At 43.4% G+C, this 20,978-nt stretch overlaps 1 protein-coding gene across 2 annotated transcripts; it reads left to right on the top strand.

The window, feature by feature from the left end:
• Positions 1 to 29: 29 nt before the first annotated feature.
• Positions 30 to 20,267, top strand: kif3a (kinesin family member 3A). 2 transcript variants are annotated; one of them, XM_060062903.1, is made up of 18 exons: positions 61 to 221; positions 780 to 1,053; positions 1,289 to 1,433; positions 1,549 to 1,633; positions 3,395 to 3,500; positions 3,593 to 3,732; positions 3,858 to 4,055; positions 4,294 to 4,468; positions 4,927 to 5,025; positions 10,625 to 10,702; positions 12,898 to 13,054; positions 14,262 to 14,442; positions 15,404 to 15,514; positions 17,297 to 17,422; positions 17,961 to 18,014; positions 18,279 to 18,347; positions 18,493 to 18,623; positions 18,823 to 20,267. In XM_060062903.1, exons 1-18 carry the CDS (start codon positions 216 to 218, stop codon positions 18,869 to 18,871), a joined length of 2,184 nt encoding a protein of 727 aa, XP_059918886.1. In that variant the 5' UTR covers positions 61 to 215; the 3' UTR covers positions 18,872 to 20,267. The 2 variants fall into 2 exon arrangements, with proteins under 2 accessions (XP_059918887.1, XP_059918886.1); XM_060062904.1 differs by lacking the exon at positions 10,625 to 10,702 and having other exon boundaries at positions 30 to 221.
• The last annotated feature ends 711 nt before the right edge of the window (positions 20,268 to 20,978 follow it).

Genomic DNA, 20,978 nt, shown 5'->3' with positions numbered 1-20,978 from the left:
TGTGTTCTCGTTGCCGATTGGTTCTCCTGCTCCTCACTCACTGCGCAGCCGCACAGCCAGTCCGTCGTGACAACAGTGTTTCCAGGGTACGGATACTATGGGCACAGCGCTGCCATATAAATCAACCTAGAATAAAAACAAAAAACTGCCTTAAGCGCTTGAGCTTCACAGTCCCTATACAATCAGCGTGAGACGCTACAGTCTACACTTCAAACATGCCGGTAAGTCGGCCCCGCCTCTGAGTGATTGTGTGTTTGCGGAGGGATCCTCCCTTCCTCCGATCTGATGTGATGCTAACAGATACTTCTATTGAAGTGGACCGATGCCACTCCTCTGATTAACGCTTCATTGAGATTACTGATCCCCCCCATTAAAATGTCTCTTTCTCTTGAGATACGTTTGTAAATAATTGTGCTTTTGTCCCGCTGTGCTATCCCATCAGCTCATTCTGCAGCTTAGCATTTGTCTGCTTTCCTAGCAGCCAAGCAATCGATGTTGAATTTAGCTATCATAATTTGACTAATTATTGTGCGCTGGTGGAGGATGGCATGTAGTGCTTTGTTGTCTACTATTTGCCCCAATTGCAAAATTCACAATAACGATTTGGCTAATGGCTGATATGATAAAAAACGAATTCGTTTTAAAGGGCCACTTAGCATCTTGCATTATCCATGAAATATGGGCCTCTATATCGCCATCTTCTCTTCTAGTTTGTTGCGTATATGTTGTTTACAAGAGAGAGTCAACGCTGAAATATACAATCACACCTTTTATTACAGAGTAATAAACACGACAAACCCGAGATAAGCGACAACGTCAAGGTTGTTGTGAGATGTCGTCCACTCAACCAGAAGGAGAAACAGATGGGCAGCAAACAGGCCGTCAGTGTGGACGAGATCCGAGGGACCATCACCGTTAACAAACTAGAAACTCAGCATGAACCGCCCAAATGCTTCACCTTCGACACTGTGTTTGGGCCAGACAGCAAACAGCTTGATGTTTACAATCTCACAGCCCGACCTATCATAGACTCAGTCTTAGAGGGTTACAATGGTAAACTCATGGAAATAACGACATTTGAGTTATTTATAATCATATATCGTTTTTTTTATTATGATTAACCTTTACATTTAAAATACATGTCATACAAATGTTATACTAAGATGGGTTACTGTATAACTTATGAAAACGTCAATGTAGGCAATAATAATGGGGAATTTAGTTATTTTTTAAGGACTTATTGTAGGAAGTCATGTATACTGATACTGACCCCTGCTGTGTATTACAGGAACTATCTTTGCATATGGGCAGACTGGCACTGGTAAAACGTTCACCATGGAGGGCGTAAGGGCAGTGCCAGAGCTCAGGGGCATCATTCCCAACTCCTTCGCTCATGTCTTCGGTCACATCGCAAAGGCAGAGGGTGACACCCGGTATGGCAAAATGTTATTGTAATGTTATATGAGCTATGAATAAAAGGTAAACCTGACCCATTTTATTCTATTCTGGTTGAACATTCTAATCACAGCCTATCTACTCTCTCTCTAGGTTTCTGGTCCGTGTGTCATACCTGGAGATCTACAATGAAGAGGTTAGGGACTTACTGGGCAAGGATCAGTTGCAGAGGCTTGAGGTGAATATATGTCCAATTGCAAATACTAGCTATAAAACTATATTGATATTATTATAATTATTGTAATTTATATAATTGTATTAATATAATGTGTAATGCAATATGGATGCTTTAGTATAGGTATTTGTGGGCCCCTAAAACAGTATTTGAAGACGTTCCCGAAATTCAGCAGAGGTGCAGAATTATAGCCACTACGAGCCAGTCGCACATTGAGCACATTTCTCCCAACGCGCCGTTTCGGTGTCTGTAGCTTTAATGCAAATGAGGGGGAGCAAGGTGGGTCAAGGAGGAGGGAGGGGGTGTGGTCCTGAGCAGCTTGCGTCCACGGTACAATGCGCTCTGTTTACAGTGGAGGTGCACGCAGCCTTCGACCGTGTTCTGTAAATATTCAAAAACACTTCTTTAAAGCTGTTTGGTACATCCCGGCTTGATACAAGGTCCTGTACATATGGAGATTGTTGATGCAGTAGATGAATAATTCCACAATGCAAAAATAATGAGCAATGACAGTAAATAAAGTGTGTAAAGTGACGTGAAGTGTAAACAAAGTGCCCGACAGTAGATAAAGTAACTATGAATTAATGTGACCATCATTGTAAGCACAAACAGAGGATCATGGGCTTCAGGGCCATATATGTAGTCATACAACAACTGGTATAACGTTAAGGTAGCCTATACCGACTATGTTTGTTGATCTGCTGCTTTCAAAACATAATCATAACGGTCCTGCCGCGCGACGCTTCCTATTGGTGCTAGGGGCGGAACTTAATGAGCGTAAAATGCGCACTGCGGCGCTGCGGCACCGGTGTGATAACGGAAATGAGTTAGTGAAGGTGGGGGTATTTTGCCGTGGGTGGCGGGGGGGCCTGCGGATTTCAGTGAGGGTTTCTGTCCACACTAACGGCGGATCCCCCGTTTCCCCCCTTGTCCGTTCCAATTCGGATGACGCAGGGGAGAACTTTCCCCCGTGCCCACCTTCAATTCCATTCAAAAAGCTTTATGGCACGAATATTGTTGTAAACAGTATTGCCAACAAATTATTTATCTATACTTTTTGTACCTGCTGGAAGTATGCTTTCTTTCCCTACAAGAGTTTTGTAATTTGTTAAAGTTCCCATGACATGCCACCAAGTGTGGGGTGATTAGCCGTTGCAAGCCGTTTTGGAAATCGGCCCCTTATGATATCACAGGTGGGCGTGTCCACCTAGATGTGTGACGGATAGATGAGCCGTTACAAGCCGTTTTGGCAGATTTCCAAAACGGCTTGTAACGACACCTGGTGGAATGTCATGGGACCTTTAATGCATAATAATAATAATAATAATAATAATAATAAAAAATAAATATATATGTATATATAAATTTTAATTTTTTCGAAATTCATTGGTAGTTAAAGCAGGGCCCTAGTGTTGTTAAGGCCTTAACCATACAGTGCTAGGGCAAAAACTGAAGTTAGAAAACCCCATTAAGTGAATTTTTCATGCCATGGGACCTTTAAACTACATTATGTTTTATCTTCTTGTGGTCCTAGCGAATCTTTGGTTTTTTACTTTAGTGTTACCCTAGCCCTGGTCATTATTCCAGTGATATTTCAAGTTTAGACCTAGAAACCCTTACAATTTATATTCATTTATTGTAAATTCCTCAAAATACGCTGCATTGCTTGTTTGGCTAATAACTATAGTGTGACTCAGTGTGTCCACATGCATTTCCCTAGTAAACCTATAATGGATGCTGATAATCGTTTTTGTCCCTCGGCAGGTTAAAGAAAGGCCAGATGTTGGCGTCTACATCAAAGACCTCTCAGGATACGTAGTGAACAATGCAGATGACATGGACAGAATCATGACACTGGGCCATAAAAACCGTAAGCAAAATCATCATCTTTTGGACAACTCCAATGAACCCGCGGGCACTGAATGTGGATGAATCGCCCTCTCCCTCTCCCCTAATCGGCAGGTTCTGTGGGTGCCACCAACATGAACGAGCACAGCTCTCGTTCCCACGCCATATTCACCATCACCATCGAGTGCAGCGAGAAAGGTGTGGACGGGAACCAGCACGTGCGGATGGGGAAACTCCATCTGGTCGACCTGGCCGTGAGTCGGACCTATGAAGAAAAAAAAACTCAAATATCCTACAGATACAGATACCGTAATATGCATTTTAGTTTATCGTCACGCTGATGACTCTCTGACCGTTTCAATATGCCGGTCCGATCCAGGGTTCGGAGAGACAAGGGAAGACAGGCGCCACGGGGCAGCGCTTGAAGGAAGCCACCAAGATCAATCTCTCGCTCTCCACCCTGGGGAACGTCATCTCCGCTCTGGTGGACGGCAAGAGCACCCACGTGCCTTACAGGAACTCCAAACTCACCCGCCTGCTGCAGGATTCGCTTGGTGGCAACTCCAAGACCATGATGGTAGGCTAAACGAGGGTAAACAATCCTGGAAACATCCTTCAACTCAGCTAATTAATTTAAACAATAAATGCGAAAAATACACTTAAATCTCACGGATAGTTGTTACTATAACTGATTTATTATACATAAATTTCTAATGAATCGAAGAGTTTGCAATATTTCGATGGCGAGAACGAATGCCGAACCCCTGAATCACAGCGGTTTCGTGAATATTCTGTTGTTTTTTCCCGACCGCCAGTGTGCGAACATCGGCCCTGCGGACTACAACTACGACGAGACCATCAGCACGCTGCGCTACGCCAACCGGGCCAAGAACATCAAGAACAAGGCCCGCATCAACGAGGACCCCAAGGACGCACTGCTGCGGCAGTTCCAGAAGGAGATCGAGGACCTCAAGAAGAAGCTGGAGGAAGGTAAGCCCCGGACCGCGCCCCCCCCCCCCCCCCCAGCGGCCACCGAGAGCCTCCTGGCCGCATGGGTCTGTGACGTCTGTCATCTATACGATGTGTTGTTATCTCTGCATCTCTGAGACGTTGTCTGCTCAAGAATTATTTTAACGTTTGCCCGCAACTCTACCCTCTGTCCGTTTTTTTTTTTTTGTCATTACTGCTCGAAAATGTATTTGTAAAAGTCGATACCAAAAGCTGGATAACGGCGTCTTCTCAGTATCTAAAATTAAAGTCCTATGTACATTTAAGAGGTACATATTATCTCTTGAAGGTGAATATGATGTATATGGAATTGTCTTAGAATATCTAGATCAAACATGAGGGATCTCATTTTACCTGGCCTGGGAAAATTCTCTGTTTTATGTTGTTGTTGTTTTTTTTAATTGGAATCCGTTTTGAGAGGCTTCATTGTGTCCGTCCAGGGGAGGAGATCTCTGGCTCGGAGGCCAGCGGCTCCGAGGAGCTGGACGACGGAGACGAGGAAGGAGGAGAGGCGGGAGAAGGCCGCAGGAGAAGAAGAGGTAGGGAGGAGTCCTCTCACTCGCTCACAAGCCCCTCCCACACGTGCGGCCTTGGCCTTAAATTGAAAGGCACAGGGGTCATGCACGAATCAAAATTGTTGAAATTGTCGAAATGGAAATCCGTTTTCAGCAGTTTCCATGCAGAATATGTAACATTACTGGAAACCTATGACACTCTGTTGTCAAACTGTTTTTGTGACGAGTATGTTGTGGGCCTTGTCTTGATCTCTGGCATGAGCCACTTGTCAAAATAACACATTGTAGATCTATATGAAGATATACCCTATAAATAAATTAGTATTTCTGTTTTAGTGGGTTTACCCGGTTGTTAGGGGAAAAGGCCATATGACGCCATTGCCATACTTCAAAATGTAACGGACTGTTACCGTGACTAAAACTTTAGAAAAATCTTTTAAAAAGGATTTCGGGGTAGGTTTGAAGTACAAAACCCAAATATATCACAGGTCAAGTTGTTTTCAGATATTTCAATGCGGAAATGAATATTGTACCTTTTTTAAGGTAGCTATGAAAGAGTTAACGCACAGACAAAAAGTAAGTGTGTGTGTACGTGTCGATACTGCTAAGGAAATGTATGAGTTGTTTTTTGAAGATGACTACGTGGAATTGTGTGAAATTAGCAGATATCCTCTTTGTGGGTTAACACCTATAGAGTGACAGGAGATTTCTGCACAGATGCATGCATGTCTCCATGCGGTTTTTCTGCAGTTATTAATAAGATCCATGGATATAGGTTCTGCAGTCATCCGATTGATTAATAATCAGTTGGTACTTTCCCTTTTTACTATCTATATGGAAATGTAAGGTGTGAAATGCTGAAAGGAAACATGTTTGAGTGTACGTAGAACATTGGTTCACCGATACATTTCATACAACTTTTCAATAATTGTATTTTCTTAGAAAGTACAATACTGTTTCAAGGGGGGGGGGGGGTCTGGCTACCATAAGATAGGATGGACCGTATAGGCCTTCATTCAAATGTATCCCTCACACATACTACTAAAAACCTCTAATCTACACCACTGAAAACCTCTTACATATACTTCTGAAAACCTCTCACAGAAACGACTGAAAACATCTAATATATACTAAAAAAACCTCACACACTCGAGTGTTTGTGTGTGAGTGTATTTGACTAATACCAAGTGAAAAAAACATGATCATTTTAAATATTATTAATGATCATTCCATATGATTTAGATGGTCTTATTTATTCTAGAAGACCAGATAATCTTTTTTGGGAAATAAAAGTTATTTATATCAATGGTACTGTTACGGCCCAAGGAAGGGGGAGTCCAAACGCATGACAACAGACGAGGGTTGTAAAGTCAAAATGTTTATTTGCTTGTTGATGTGGAAGTCCAGCCGGGTCGGTGTGGAAACCGGGAAGGTGGTGTCGGAGGACAGCGAGGTTGTCAACGATGCGGGGTGGCGGCGGTGCCGTTGCCGTCACCGCCAGAGGGGAGGTGGAGACAGGTTTAAGCAGGGAGCCTCAATCTCAAACGGTCTTACGTATCGATGTACCGAGCTTCCGAGATGCCACCTTCAGTGGAAGCTCCCTAGCAAGGAGCCAAACCTTTCCCTCCGGGGACGTACAGGGGCGCCGGTGTCCGGTGGCGGTTTGCCTGATGCTGGGAGCGGGCGGACGCCTGGAGCATCGCAGCCCGAGCCTTGTTCCAGATGCGCTGACAGTGTAGAATATGGGACCGCATTGAGGGGACAGCGATCTCAGCCTCTTGCGCTGGAAACAGAGGCGGCTGGTAGCCTAGGGACCATAGGAAGGGCGACATCCCGGTCGTGTCGTTGCGGTGTGCGTTGTGCACATACTCTACCCAGGGAAGGTGGTCACTCCAGGAGGCGGGGTTGGCGGTGGTAACACAGCGCAGCATGCCTTCCAGTTCCTGGTTGGCCCTCTCTGGCTGGCCGTTGGTCTGCGGATGATAGCCGGAGGAGAGACTGAGGCGTCCACCTCCACCACAAATTGGAGCTTGCCGTCCGGCTGCGCGAGGCAGGGGCTGAGGTGAAGCGGTGTTCCAGCAGAGTAAAGGCTGAATCCGCCTCTGGAGTCCAGCAGAACGTCATAGCAGTAGAGGTGAGAGGAGCTGCAATGCGGCTGTAGTTTCGGATAAAGTTAGGGTTAGTTGGCGATGCCAAGGAAGCGCTGTAGCTGTTTCCGGTTGGAAGGGATGGGCCACTCTGTCACCGCGTTCACCTTCGCCGGTTCGATTTCCACCCTCCCATGGCCGATGATGTAACCCAGGAAGGATGTAGAAGGCACGTGGTACTTCGCACTTTTCCGCCTTGACAAACAGCCGGTGCTCCGGGAGACGCTGTAGAATCGGTTTGACATTCAGTCTGTTCTGAGAGAGACTGTGAGAAAATCATCTGAATGTCATTGACCACTGAGAACAAGGCTCTTAAGCCCAACACACGCCGGCGCGTCAAAGAAAACACCCCCATTATTTCCGACGTACTAGCCCACACCGGCTGCGGCTAGACGCGCGCCGGCGCTCGGTGGCGTGCCGGCGCTCGGTGGCGTGCCGGCGCTCGGTGGCGTGCCGGCCCACTAGCCTTCACGTCACTGTATGCACTAGATAAATAATTCCACAATGCATCTATGTAGTGATAAAACAACTGGTATAACGTTAGGGTAGCCTATTCCGGCTATGTTTGTTGATCTGCTTCTTTCATAACATAATCACATCGGTGCTGCAGCGCCACACTTCATATTGGTGCTTAGGGCGGCAATTGACTCGTGTGAAATGTGCACCGCGGCGCTTCGGCGCCTGTGTGTGTATGTTAAGCTCCATTTACAAAGCTCCGAGCCCATTCAACCCCAACCGATTGACCTAACTGCTTTACCCCTCGCCCACATCCACCCGGACCCCCATCAGTCCCCCTGTCACAACCAAAGGTATGCCTGCAACACTAACGCGGTATGGCTTCATGTTATAACTGGGACTCATGTTATCTGATCCATTTTGTGGTTCAGATGAGAGTTCATTCATTGCAAATGAATACCTCTGGGCATGTCCCCGTATCAGTCAACAAGGGCTATCGCTAAGTAGGGATGCAGCAATTATAGATGGGGATTGTACGATTGACGTCTGAGGAATAACCACAGATTGACGGTTTCACGATTATTGTGCAATAATTAAATTCACAATGCTACGGATAAAATCACATGAACATTCTCTAAACAATCGTTCATGAGACTTTGAAAAACGGCGGGGGCATTAGTGAGACCAAACGGCATGACGAGGTACTCGAAGAGGCCCAGGGGTGTGATAAAGGCCATCTTCCACTCGTCCCCCTCACGGATGAGGATCTAATGGTACGCTTCTCCAGTCTGGAGAAGATGGTGGCGCCTTGCAGGGGGACAAAGGCTGAGTCAATTAGGGGCAGTGAATATTTATTTTTGACCGTAATGTCGTTGAGACCATTGAAGTCGATACAGGGGCGAAGGGTCTTGTCCTTCTTGGCCACAAAGAACAACCCTGCCCCTATGGGTGAGGAGGAGGGGGCGGATGAGTGCTGCCGCGAGCGAGTCCCGGATGTACCCCTCCATATCCTCCCGCTCAGGCCGGGAGAGGTTGAACAGACGGCTGCTGGGTAGTGGCGAGCCCGGCAACAGGTCAATGGCGCAGTCGTAGTGGCGATGTGGTGGCAAGGATTAGGCGTGTTGCTTGTTGAATACTGCGCCAAGTTTATGATAGATCCGGGGCACTGCGATGAGGTCCAGGGGTTCCGTAACGGACCGCGGGGGGGGGGAACTGCTGTTGGTGCCGATGCAGAGCGGAGGGAGTTCGGTGGCATTTGCCACATCTTGCTCTGACTGCTTTTGACTGATTAATTGTAAAATAGCTACGCTTGCCTACACCCAATTTAGGATTCAGTTTGCAGTCAGCAAGGCAGGTTAACGTGCACAGTGACGAAATAAAAGCACAGCGGCACCCCCGATGTAGAATGACGAGTTGGAGTGCGGCAACGTTAACTATGTTATTGCGTCAACAAATATCGATATACATCTTATATCAACATTCTGCAAATATCGTGATATGCATTTGGTCCATATCGCCCAGCCTTACTGCAAACGAGCAGAAGCTGGTTGATGTGGGAGTCAAGCCGGGTCAGTGAGGAAACCGGGAAGGTGGTGTCGGAGGACAGTGCTGCAGAAGTGGGAAGATCTTGATGGAAGCAGAGGGTTAGAATCCTTAAAGGGACACTGTGTAAAAATGACTCCCATCTAGTGGTACAATTGTATATTGCATTCAAACTAATAGTGCTCGCTTGTTCAAAAACTACGGAGGGCAGTATGTGCCAAGAAGCTGTGTCATGACACCCAATACTACTCCATCGAGTCATTCGAGTGATGATGAGGTTCTTTATTTCAAACAAATTTCAAACTGCATTGAATCATTAGTGTAAGCTAATGATGTATGAGTAATTATTCCTCGAGCAAGATAGTGAATTATTTCAGTCATCATTCACGCTGGCTCAGAGTGAAAACGCGTTTGCATTTCCTGTACCACGTAGTGCTTTTTGTCCCTCTCGGCAGTTCATAGACCGGAAGAACATGGAAGCCTCCATGAAGCTTACCCGTCCTATGTAACTACATATTAATTATTCTTCGCTCAGGAGGATAAGTGAAATTTTTGGAAGAGATGATTTTACACCAATGAGGACTTATTTATGAATGAATACGTTGATTTGAGGTAATAAATGACTTAAAATATTACACAGTGTCCCTTTAATGTTGGAACGAAGAGACATGGAATGCAGGAACGTTAGATACAAAAGTTAATTTCATTTGTACAGACTACTACTACTTTTTTTAAACACAGTTTTTATATTTTGTTATCTCTTACAAAAAACCTGAATATTTTAGGAGTCATTAATGCAGATGATTCAGAAGGTTCTCAATCTTTTTTTGGCAACTGTATTTTGTCTTTTATTTGTGGCTTTGGTTAACTTGTTCTATTCTCTTCTTAAAGTTGACTATTTTTGTATTTAGTAGTGTATGTACGATAGTTTAAATTCTATATATTTAAGAGTTTCCATACTGTATATGAGAGTTTCAATACTGTAAATAAGAGAGTTTTAGTAGTATATTGAGAGGATTTCAGTATTGTGTGTGAGAGGTTTTCAGCATTCCGAGTGAAAGGTACTAAACAGTTTGTGTGGGAGGTTTTCAGTATTGTGTGTAAGAGTTTTTCAGTAGTATGTATGAGAGGTTTTCAGTAGTGTGTCAGTAGTAGGCCAACCAGTTGGTGAGAGATGTTAGGTTTCGGTAGGATGTGTGAGAGGTTTTTAGTAGTATGTGTGGGAGGTAAGTTTATTTTTAAGTTTCATTTTGAATGGGGAATTTAGAATTGAATTCTTGACCCCAAGAATTCTGTCAACTGACGAAAGTCACCAAAAGATTTGCACCCTTACTGCCGGCGACTCTCTCTCTCTCTCTCTCTCTCTCTCTCTCTCTCTCTCTCTCTCTCTCTCTCTCTCTCTCTCTCTCTCTCTCTCTCTCTCTCTCTCTCTCTCTCTCTGTGTGGTGGCTGTGGTGCCTCCCATGTGTTTGTTGCAGGAAGCAGAGGAAGTAGCTCAGGCTCTGTCTGCTTCACCTCAGTGTTGCAGGCCACCACTGAGAACAAGGCTCTTACCAGTGAGTGTGTGTGTGTACGTTAAGCTCCATTTACAAAGCTCCGAGCCCATTTAACCCCAACCGATTGACCTAACTGCTTTACCCCTCGCCCACATCCACCCAGACCCCCATCAGTCCCCCTGTCACAACTGAAGGTACACTGCTTGCAACACTAACGCGATATGGCTTCATGATATAACTGGGACTCATGTTATTATCTGATCTATTTTGTCGTTCGTAAGAGTTCATTGTGGGCCGGAAGAGTTCATTCATTGCAAATGGCTACCTCTGTGCATGTCCCCGTATCAGTCAACAAGGGCTCTCGCTAAGTAGGGATGCAGCAATTATAGATGTTGAAGTACGATTGAGGTCTGAGGAATAACCACAGATTGACGGTTTCACGATCATTGTGCAATAATTTATTTCACAACACTACGGATGCATAAAATCACATGAACATTGTCTAATTAGAGATTCTATCGTATTTTTTCTCCTAATGTTTTCTTATATATATTATATGTGTTGTTTTGGTAAAAAACAACGAAATTGAGAACATCTTGTGCATGTGTCATTAATCACTGCACTTAATAAGATCAAGCTTAATCCGAGCAACGTGCATATAGATTGTTTCAATTAAATTGTGCAGTTGTGTCGCAAGAGTTTAGTTTTGGATTCCAACTAACAAAGAGTGATAGCCTAAACAAACCCACTCCATCATAATCAACCCCATCTGCAAAAAGCCATTTGCTGCACTATTTTACACTAGGATTAAAAGTTAAACTCAAGTATAATTGAATCCTCTCAATACATTAGATATTTTGGTGAAAGGGTGCAGTATAAGTATGTCTACACTAGGCTATATAGGGCGGGTAATCCATCTTTCGATTCACCTGCTCGATTTAAAGGAATATGTCTCATGTACTCAATATGTCTCAATTTTCTGTTTGTTTAATTTCCCTCACTGTGCAAACATTGGAGGAGGACTGCTGTTTCCCACTTGCCATGACCTTCTTGCAGCATCAGTTGTGTATGAGTTGGTCCGCAAAAGGCTTTGATGATAATCATGGAATCATTTGACATTTGTACACAGTCTGGTTTGGAACCATTCATGATGGAACAGTCACATCATGGTGTGTTTTATTTGTGATGAGATTTGAGTCATTAGTAAAACTCCTGTGGGTGGGAAGATCATCTGATGATGACACTTTTACTTCCATGCAACAAAGTAACAATCCGTACAGCACCTGATTTGAAAAAGGGTTTGTTCAACTCAACTCAGAATAAACTATACAGGACAGGATTGTTTCTAAAGGATAGTATTTTGTATGTTGATCAGCAGACATCCAAGGTGTTACCCCCTTTCCCATTGACCATCCTCATTCTGTCATGCTGACAGTCTCCCTTCGCTCCCTTTACCTTGTCCTCAATCTACCCTGACTGTGAAGTGTTTTCACCCTGTAGAGTATAAAAAGGTTTTCTTGTTGTAACGTGGCACTATCTTTCTCTCTCTGTCTCACTCGCTCTCCCCTGCCCTCTCTCCCCCTTACTTTGATTGGTTGGAATATGCCGACTGCTGGCTCCCTATACACCTTAATTGAAGAAGACAGAGGTTGGTGTGAGAATCCTCAATGCTCCTGAATGCACTTGTGGCATAGCTTTGCTCACCATCCCCTAACCAAGCCCACTGCAATGTTTGGCCGACCCGCTGGCTTTTACAACAGACAAGTCAGACGATGCAGGAGAAGTCCTGTGGTCTAACCCATGTTAACACTCTCCTATTCACATCCTTTTGTGTGCATCTGTTTGTCTTCCATCGTCCTGCTATTGCCCCTTTTCTATTCACTTTGTCCTGGAGAGAATCCTCCACAAAGTCCAAGGACTATCTCAAATCCCTCTACTGAGGTGCTTTTCATTCTTTGATAGCAAGTTGGTAATCTGTCGCTCTGCTCACTACCAGACAAATACCGATCAAAGGAATCCTAATGAATGGATATTGAGATTCCTTGTAGAACTTCGTCCGCAACTGACCCTCACATTTTTTTGTTCTTGCAGCATATTGGTTTAAAATGTCATCTAACAATGTAACCTGTCATGACCTGAATCCATGTTTTTCTCCTTCCCCGCCCCCTCCACTAAAAAGAAAACAACTAACCAGAAAAATCATGCCTGCCACACACACCCTCGTTTAATGTCTTTTATTCCTGTCCATGTTGAAGGGAAGAAGAAGGTCTCCCCTGACAAGATGTTGGAGATGCAGGCGAAGATCGAAGAGGAGCGAAAGGCTCTGGAGGCCAAGCTAGACATGGAGGAGGAAGAGAGGAACAAGGCCAGGGCCGAGCTGGAGAAGAGGGAGAAGGACCTGCTCAAAGCTCAGTGAGTAAACTGCCTCCACCGTCGGGCTGTTCCTTCAGCGACTTGGACATGGATGCAGGAATTGATTCAGACATCAATCTACTTTCACAAGCATGACAGCAAGTGTGAAGCTTATTTTTGAGCTTGCGTCTAACACGGACAATACAAACTTATCTTGAGTCTAAACTGAGTCTAAACTGAGTCTAAGCTGAGTCTAATGCCGCTTTTCCACTGCATGGTACCAGCTCGACACGACTCGACACGACTCGACTCAGCTCGCATTTTTTGCGTTTCCACCGCGGTACCATGGTATCTGGTACCTGAAGTGGCTGCTTTTTCTAGTACCTACTCGCTCTAGGTTCCAAGCGAGCTGAGCCGATGCTAAAAGGTGACGTCGGCAGACGGCCGGCGACTGATTGGCCAGAGAGTGTGACGAAGTCACGAGAGCGACATGGCAACCATGCTGGTAACATCCATAGCAGCGCCGCAGCCAACATGTTCCACTTCTCCAACTTCTTCAACATGCCAGCTAATAATAGTAATGCGATCGATGTCCTCCATTGTTGTTATGTGGGTTCTGTCCATGTGTGGGTTGCGTATGTGTTGTTTGCGTCGCGTACACAAATACGTCACGGCCCTTTCGCGCAGCCGACCCCGCCCACGTCCAGGAGGTACTATTTGCGGTGGAAAAGCACCCGTGCTGCTACCGTGTCGAGTCGTGTCGTGTCGAGTCGTGTCGAGTCGAGCTACATGTGCGGTGGAAAAGCGGCATAAGCTGAGTCTAAGCTGAGTGTAAACTGAGTGTAAACCGAGTCTAAAGTGTTTTAGGTGAATCCCGAGTTTCAGCTTGACGTTGCAAGCTAGGAGGGGAAAAAACAATGCTGTTTGCATTGAGATCTTCATAAGATGTAAGTGTATGAGCGTAATTGTGACCTATGTTGTATATGGAATGTAAGCTTAAATGAGAAGCTAAACCTCCCTCGGCCATCAAAACCGACCACTGCCCAGACGGGGCTCCACACACCTACTGACACCGCTGCATTAGCATACCCTTGCATACTTTTCCTTTGTCATGATGTGACGTCAAGGTAAGAATTGACTTGAGTTGGGAGCAGAGAATAACACTCACAATCTTGTTGGTGGAGACGGGAAAAATAATAGGATTTCGCATTTGTGGTTCACTGGCCCTTTAATGACGTTTCGCCTCAATACTCTGTATCCAATGTAGGCAGGAGCACCAGTTGCTGCTGGAGAAGTTGTCTGCCCTGGAGAAGAAGGTGATTGTGGGAGGCGTGGATCTGCTGGCCAAGGCTGAGGAGCAGGAGAAGCTCCTGCAGGAGTCCAACAATGAACTGGAGGAACGCCGGAGACGGGCTGAGCAACTTCGCAGAGAACTGGAGGAGAAAGAGGTATCGGTTTTATGGGTTTCAATAATTACCAATTAGCTTGAGGGCAATAAGGGCTCAGGCATCTTGATCTAACAGGCTAAGAAGGCAGATCGAACCCAGAACCTTTAGGGTGGTAGTTGAACACTCTAGCCTGCCATGGCACTATACTGCTGCTACGTCAGATCTGAAGTCTCCCATTACAGACTTTACTATGGACCATCTCCGAGGTTGGGCCAAATTGAGCCCGACCCGCCTCCAAGCGGCCTGTGGTGATGTCAGCCCTGTTGTCTGTTTGGAGCCAGAAATAGTCTCTCAAATTGTAGGAATATAGACCTATAAAAATACAAAAAACTGTACTTAAGACCAGCACTTAAGACAAGCACGTCATCAGCCCTGTTGTTATTGAAATTGAAAGTCCTGATATTATAGCCATGCCTTGAAGGTCAAAATTGTACAATCAAATGTATTCTTCTTCGGCTGTGGACAATAAATCGTTACCAATGTGAACCGTGATAAAATCTGCTTCGATGGCGGCTTTACTTGGAAGCCCTGCCTCCTGTAGCCCTGATTATTTGAAAACACCACCACAGCAGCATCATGCCAGTGTAGTTTGGTTTCGATGTTGAGACATGACTGGCATGAAGTCATTATTGTAAAACTTGTCAAGCTCATGAGAATTATCAGTGCCAGCCACTGAACGTGGGTGAAAGAACTGCCTGATGTGTGGAAGTGATTCGGCTATCAGAGATCTGATTAATTCTGAACTTTCCGTGACATGTCAGAAAGGTATGCTGATAATACCTGTAACATGGCCAACCTGACTAAAGCGGTATAATCCACTAGCGTACTCTTACTGAGTCAGATTCTGAGGTAACATCATAGTTGGAACCAGTGGTTCCCAACCTTGGGGTCGGGAGCCATTAAGGGAAGCTTGACAACTGTATTAAACATAGCCACCTACTCTTCCCTCTTCCCAAATCAGCAAGAGCGTCTGGACATCGAAGAGAAATACACCAGCTTGCAGGAGGAGGCCCAAGGGAAGACCAAGAAGCTGAAGAAGGTTTGGACCATGCTGATGGCGGCAAAGTCAGAGGTAAGAAACACCAGATCAGGAAGAAGTGAACTCATTAGTGTGTTTGCAAAGCAAACCACACTACTGTGGCTTGTTTTTTCTTCTTCCCTTTTTATTTGTTATATTAATTTTGCCTAATTATCTTGTCCTACAGTTTTGTAGGTATTTTCACAAAACCACTACCAAAATCTCGGGAATATTTCAATGTAGTGGCTGTCAACCTTTATAGACCAACCATTGCAGATTTTATTGGGGGTCAAGCAGCGAAGCTGCGAGACAACCATTTTTTTTTGTACGTTTTTGGGGTCAAGCAGGGAAGCTGCAAGACAACCATTGTTATCCTACGTTTTCCTATTATTATTATCCTGCCATCATGGGAGTCTATGGCAGCCCGTAGAACGCCATGGCCAAAAGTTGTGAAATTTGGCACACTGATTCAGGACAGTCCCATGAACCCCCACAGCAAATTTGTAGTCGCTAGCTCATGAGCTCTAGCGCCAGCAACAGGTCAAATTTGCACATACATTCATGTTTATAACTTTTGACCCATTCATCCAATATTCAAAATCAAGGTATCATTGGAATCCTTGTTCAACCTTGGTCATAATTTTGCGCCATGATGGATTTTCCACCATCTTGGTTTATGTCAAAAACCTTCAAAATGCATCTCCTATCACAAATTGTGTCCAATCATCTCGAAACTTGGCACAGATGATGGTCAGATCATGGGCCACAAAAAACATAGAATAGATTTTTCATATTCAAAACTGTTTGGCCATGACAGCCAATCAAATTCGATGCGAAGGTGCCAAACAGGAAGTAAGCCAATTTCTCAGCAACATATCATAACCAAACGTGGTACATAGACCCATGAGATTGTCATGGGGACACTAAATTAATTTGGTGACCTTTGAACTCTAGGGGGCGCTGTAATTAATGAAGATGTGTTTTAACTCACATGAGTATATATCAAACTTATTTTTAAAGTCTGGTGATTCTGTCAGACCTCTTCATGTAGCTAATAAATCATTACTCATGGAAACATCAGAATTTGGCCGCCATGTTGAAAGTTGCCAAAATCAATAGTACATATCCACAGGCCACAAATTCTTTCCAATCTTCATGAAACTTGCAATATGTGATCTCCAGAACAAGCTGATCAAATTGATCAAACAGCTTTTTCAAATTCAAAACAGTTTGTTGTGACAGCCAATCAAACTTGATGGCAAAGCCGTCAAACAGAAAGTAAGCCTGTTCTCAGCAACTCTTTAGCATATCATAGCCAAACTTGGTACATAGACTCATGACCTTATCCTGGGGACACCCAAACAATTTGGTGACATTTGCCTTCTAGGGGTGCGTTGTCTATTCCAGCAACTTCAACGTATTTTCATTGTGATACCCATTTGCCAATAGCTTTCATTGTAGGTGAAATCACTGAGACGGTCGTGATGTAGCCACCTAACCGATTATGTCTTTCCAGCTAAATTAGTTTATGGAGTCCTATTCTGCTTGACCCCCACATTGCTGCTCGCTGCTATATTTTTTATATGTTATCGTTTTATATTTTTTTATAATGCAATTATTAAATAGGGAAAGTGAATGGGGCTAAAAACGCTCAAATTGAACGCTCCAAACGTGAATAACAGAGTTCTCAAATGGCAAAAAATAAAAAGTCAAAACTGGGGTTAGCGTAGCGAGGGCTGAACCGGAGGCCGGGCTGAGGCGGTTCTCGGAGCGCTGGCGGCTCACAGAGCGTTGGCGGCTCACAGAGCGCTGGCATTGTGTCCCCCTGTGTGTCAGATGGCTGACCTGCAGCAGGAGCATCACAGGGAGATTGAAGGCCTGCTGGAGAACATCCGCCAGCTGAGCCGCGAACTCCGCCTCCAGATGCTCATCATAGACAACTTCATCCCCCAGGACTACCAGGTGTGTGTGGGAGTGTGCGTTTGTGTGCGTCTCACTGAGTGCAGGTGGAGTTCGTCTGGCCATGCCAGGCTTTGTGCACGTGTGTCTGACTGAGAGACATAAATGTGTGTTTGTTTGTGTGTGTGTGTGTGTGTGAATCATTGGGATATATGTGAGTCACTAGGGGCTGTTATGCTTGAGACGTTTTTTGTGTGTCAGAGTGTGTCGGTGTCGATCTGAGATTTGGATTACCGGAAAATGTTTTTGTGTGTGCCACTGGGAGATGTGTGGGTCCCATGGAGATATGTTCTTCAATGTGTGATATAAGTTTTGTAAATGCCCATTGTGTCCTTTCCAAAATGACCCTTAATTTCCTGATTCAATATGTCTATGTCATTTATTTAAACTGCTGTAATAGGGTATGCTGCTGACCCACTTTTTTAACATGAATTGCAAACATTGAATGACTTTGAAATGTACATCTTGTGTATATGAATATATTCTACTTTTTTTTGCTGCTTTGCTGCTGATGTTTTTTTCCTACTGTTTTTGATGATAGGAGATGATAGAAAACTATGTGCACTGGAATGAAGATATAGGAGAGTGGCAACTGGTGAGTTCTGAAAACACTCATGAAGCTTGCCATGCTAGTTAGAATTCCCAAAACATTTGGGGATAGATTGAATGGATGAGCATGTCATCCATGACATTTTCCATGCAAACATCCATAGTGGTAAATTACACGTGTTAGACGCACACAAATTGGATCTTGTTGTCACAGAATATATCCTGCCGTTGGTTGACTGAGAATGAGGTTGGGGTTCTGGGTAAAATCAGTTTTTCAGCTTCAGTTCTCTTTCCATTCCCTTTCTTTCAGAAATGCGTGGCGTACACTGGTAACAATATGAGGAAACAGACCCCAGCACCGGACAAGAAAGAAAAAGATGTGAGAACAATATACAATATGGCATTTCATAAACACAATGCTTCCACTCTCATGGTTGTATGTGTATGTATGTAGGATGACCAAACATGCGTTTTGCGTACTTGACTTGGCCTTCTGTCCGTGCTCTCTCATGCGTCCCCCCCAGCCCTTCGAGGTGGACCTGTCCCATGTGTACCTGGCCTACACAGAGGAGAGTATGCGCCAGTCCCTTATGAAACTAGAAAGACCCCGGACCTCCAAGAGCAGCAAAAGCGGTCGACCCAAGACCGGCAGGAGGTACCCATGACACCATGCAGTCTCAACATATGAAGATAATATATTCCCATATGTATCAAGAAAACTATTTGATGCTTTCAAAGCACTTTTCTCTAAAGTTTGCTTGTATATTATTATCAATGTATGTGGTTATTCTACGAAAAATGGTTGCAGTTCACATGTTGGTGATAATGCTGATTGTGTGCTTATCTCCTAACAGGAAGAGATCTGCAAAGCCAGAGGCTGTAATCGAATCCCTCTTGCAATGAAGTCTTCTTAATGTTGCCTTGCTAAGCAAACCCACGTTTAAACTTAGGAACTGAAGTCATTATTTTGAAGATTTGTATTATTTGTTTTTAGTTATGTAAAAGGTTAATTGGAATACACTGTATGGTTTTAAATGTGACGATGTTTGGACACTACTCAAGATTGAGGGATGTATAAAGTGTAATCTGTTATTATTCGGGTTGTTAGATCCAACAATAGAAAAGAATAACTTATGCAGCCGAATGTACACGATTCAATGGATCTTGGACCGAAACACAGCTCATAGAAAACATTTCTTAGGTTGCCTCAAATGGAATTGGTGCACTTTCTGAAACAGAAACGATACCTTTATCACCAGGTAAATGAGTTTCACATAATGATACGGATCGATAGAGACCAAATAATTACCAATGTCCAGTCTGTCAGTCAAATATCCCCAGACATTTGGCTAATGTTGTCTAGGATCACTGGTAATGCGTTGAATTATATAGTACAGAATTTCATGCTAAAGCTTTAAGTGTTAACTATAGTAATCAAAGCAAGGGTTAGATCTAGCATTTTGTTTGTCATCAAATCAGTGACCTTAACTTGTAGAAAACCATGTCAGTATACTAATGTCTTGTTGTAAATGGTAGGACATGCATGCCATCCACGGCCTACAGTAGTGACATTTTTTAAATTAGAAACTAAGCAAATCTTTCTTCTTTCTCTCAGATATCTTTTGAGATGTAGCCTACAAGCATATACATTAGTGTCAAATGCACTAGCAATTTTTTTTTTCACATTGTTGCATAATTTCATAACATGGTGTACTGCAGTGCAAGAAAAGAGGCGTTATATCATGCTGTATGTCAACTGTTTACATTCACCAATCTTTATCTCTGTAAAGTTAATTTATTAAATTATTCCATGTATTATTTTCACATATTTTGTTGAATTCAGTCGTTGCAATCCATTTCTCAATTGGTTCACCCATGCAATGTTATCAATTAATGTGAAATATTTGCAAATCAATTGGAAGAATCTAGAATACCTTATTGTTTGTTAAATTCTTCACATTACTGAAGGAAAGAAAAAACCTAAATCCATTATACTGTTGACCCTCATCTAATGTCGGTATCTGTATACGCACATTCATCTGCACTATTCATATCTATAAACATCCCCACACCTGCACAGACACACACCCGCACCAACACAAGTTGATACATAATGAAATAATTAATTAATTAATTAATTAATTAGGGAGGGATAAAGAGTAGATTTGCCTGCTAGTATACAACATACAATTTTTTGGAGTAATTACAGTTATATTTTGGGCTGGAAACCTCAATCAACCTCAGTCTGTGAGTGAGTAAACCTGCCCTGAAACAAATAAAATGCAATACATTTGCAGTGGTTCTGTCCAGTAGTGTTTCATCAGTTTTTACTGAACTGAATGGGTCTGTATGTGTCATAATGTGGTACTGATTAGCACAGAGGTTAATAATAATTGGCTCAAATACAATAAAATCCATTAGAAATCGATTTATGATTAGGAACTTTTATTGCATAAATATGTTTCACAAAATAGAAAATACAATTTGTCAAAATGCATAATTGCACATTGTAGAAATAAAGTTCCAATACAATAGTTACATTTACCACAATACAATAGTTACATTTAGGGTCCAAATGTAACTGCTAATCAATTGGTTGGTGACAACTTTTGCTAACGTTAGACGTTGCAATTTTCTGATGACATTTTTTGGGAGGTACATTGGTTAATGGTGGGTAGAAGATCCTTCACAGGAATACTCTCGTTGCTCTTGAGTGTGCAATTTATTTTATGCTGAGGAAAAAAAGGGAAATGTACATGAACTGAGTACAAATAAAACAAGAAAGAATGTAATATATGATTTCTACATTGAAAATAACTTACTTGGCTGAATTTGATGTATTGGTTCAAACTGTCAGTCAATCCCCAATTAGAGTCAAATTTAGACAAATTAAGATGATTATGCGTTAGACTTTTCTCAGCCAAACAAAAGAAGTCAGGCTTGAATAAGGAAATACAAACAAATAAAATGAAACAGAAAAAATAACAGATTAACAATAAACAATAACAGA

This window comes from Gadus macrocephalus, chromosome 10 (genome assembly GCF_031168955.1).
Source record: "Gadus macrocephalus chromosome 10, ASM3116895v1".
NCBI classification, from domain to species: Eukaryota; Metazoa; Chordata; class Actinopteri; order Gadiformes; family Gadidae; genus Gadus; species Gadus macrocephalus.
This window is presented reverse-complemented; position numbering and strand designations above follow the sequence as displayed.

Bases quoted from the DNA above. Each gene is read 5' to 3' on its own strand.
- kif3a (XM_060062903.1), top strand. The intron at 18,348-18,492 runs GTGAGAACAATA...CGTCCCCCCCAG, and splicing joins CGGACAAGAAAGAAAAAGAT to CCCTTCGAGGTGGACCTGTC. The intron at 18,624-18,822 runs GTACCCATGACA...ATCTCCTAACAG, and splicing joins CGACCCAAGACCGGCAGGAG to GAAGAGATCTGCAAAGCCAG.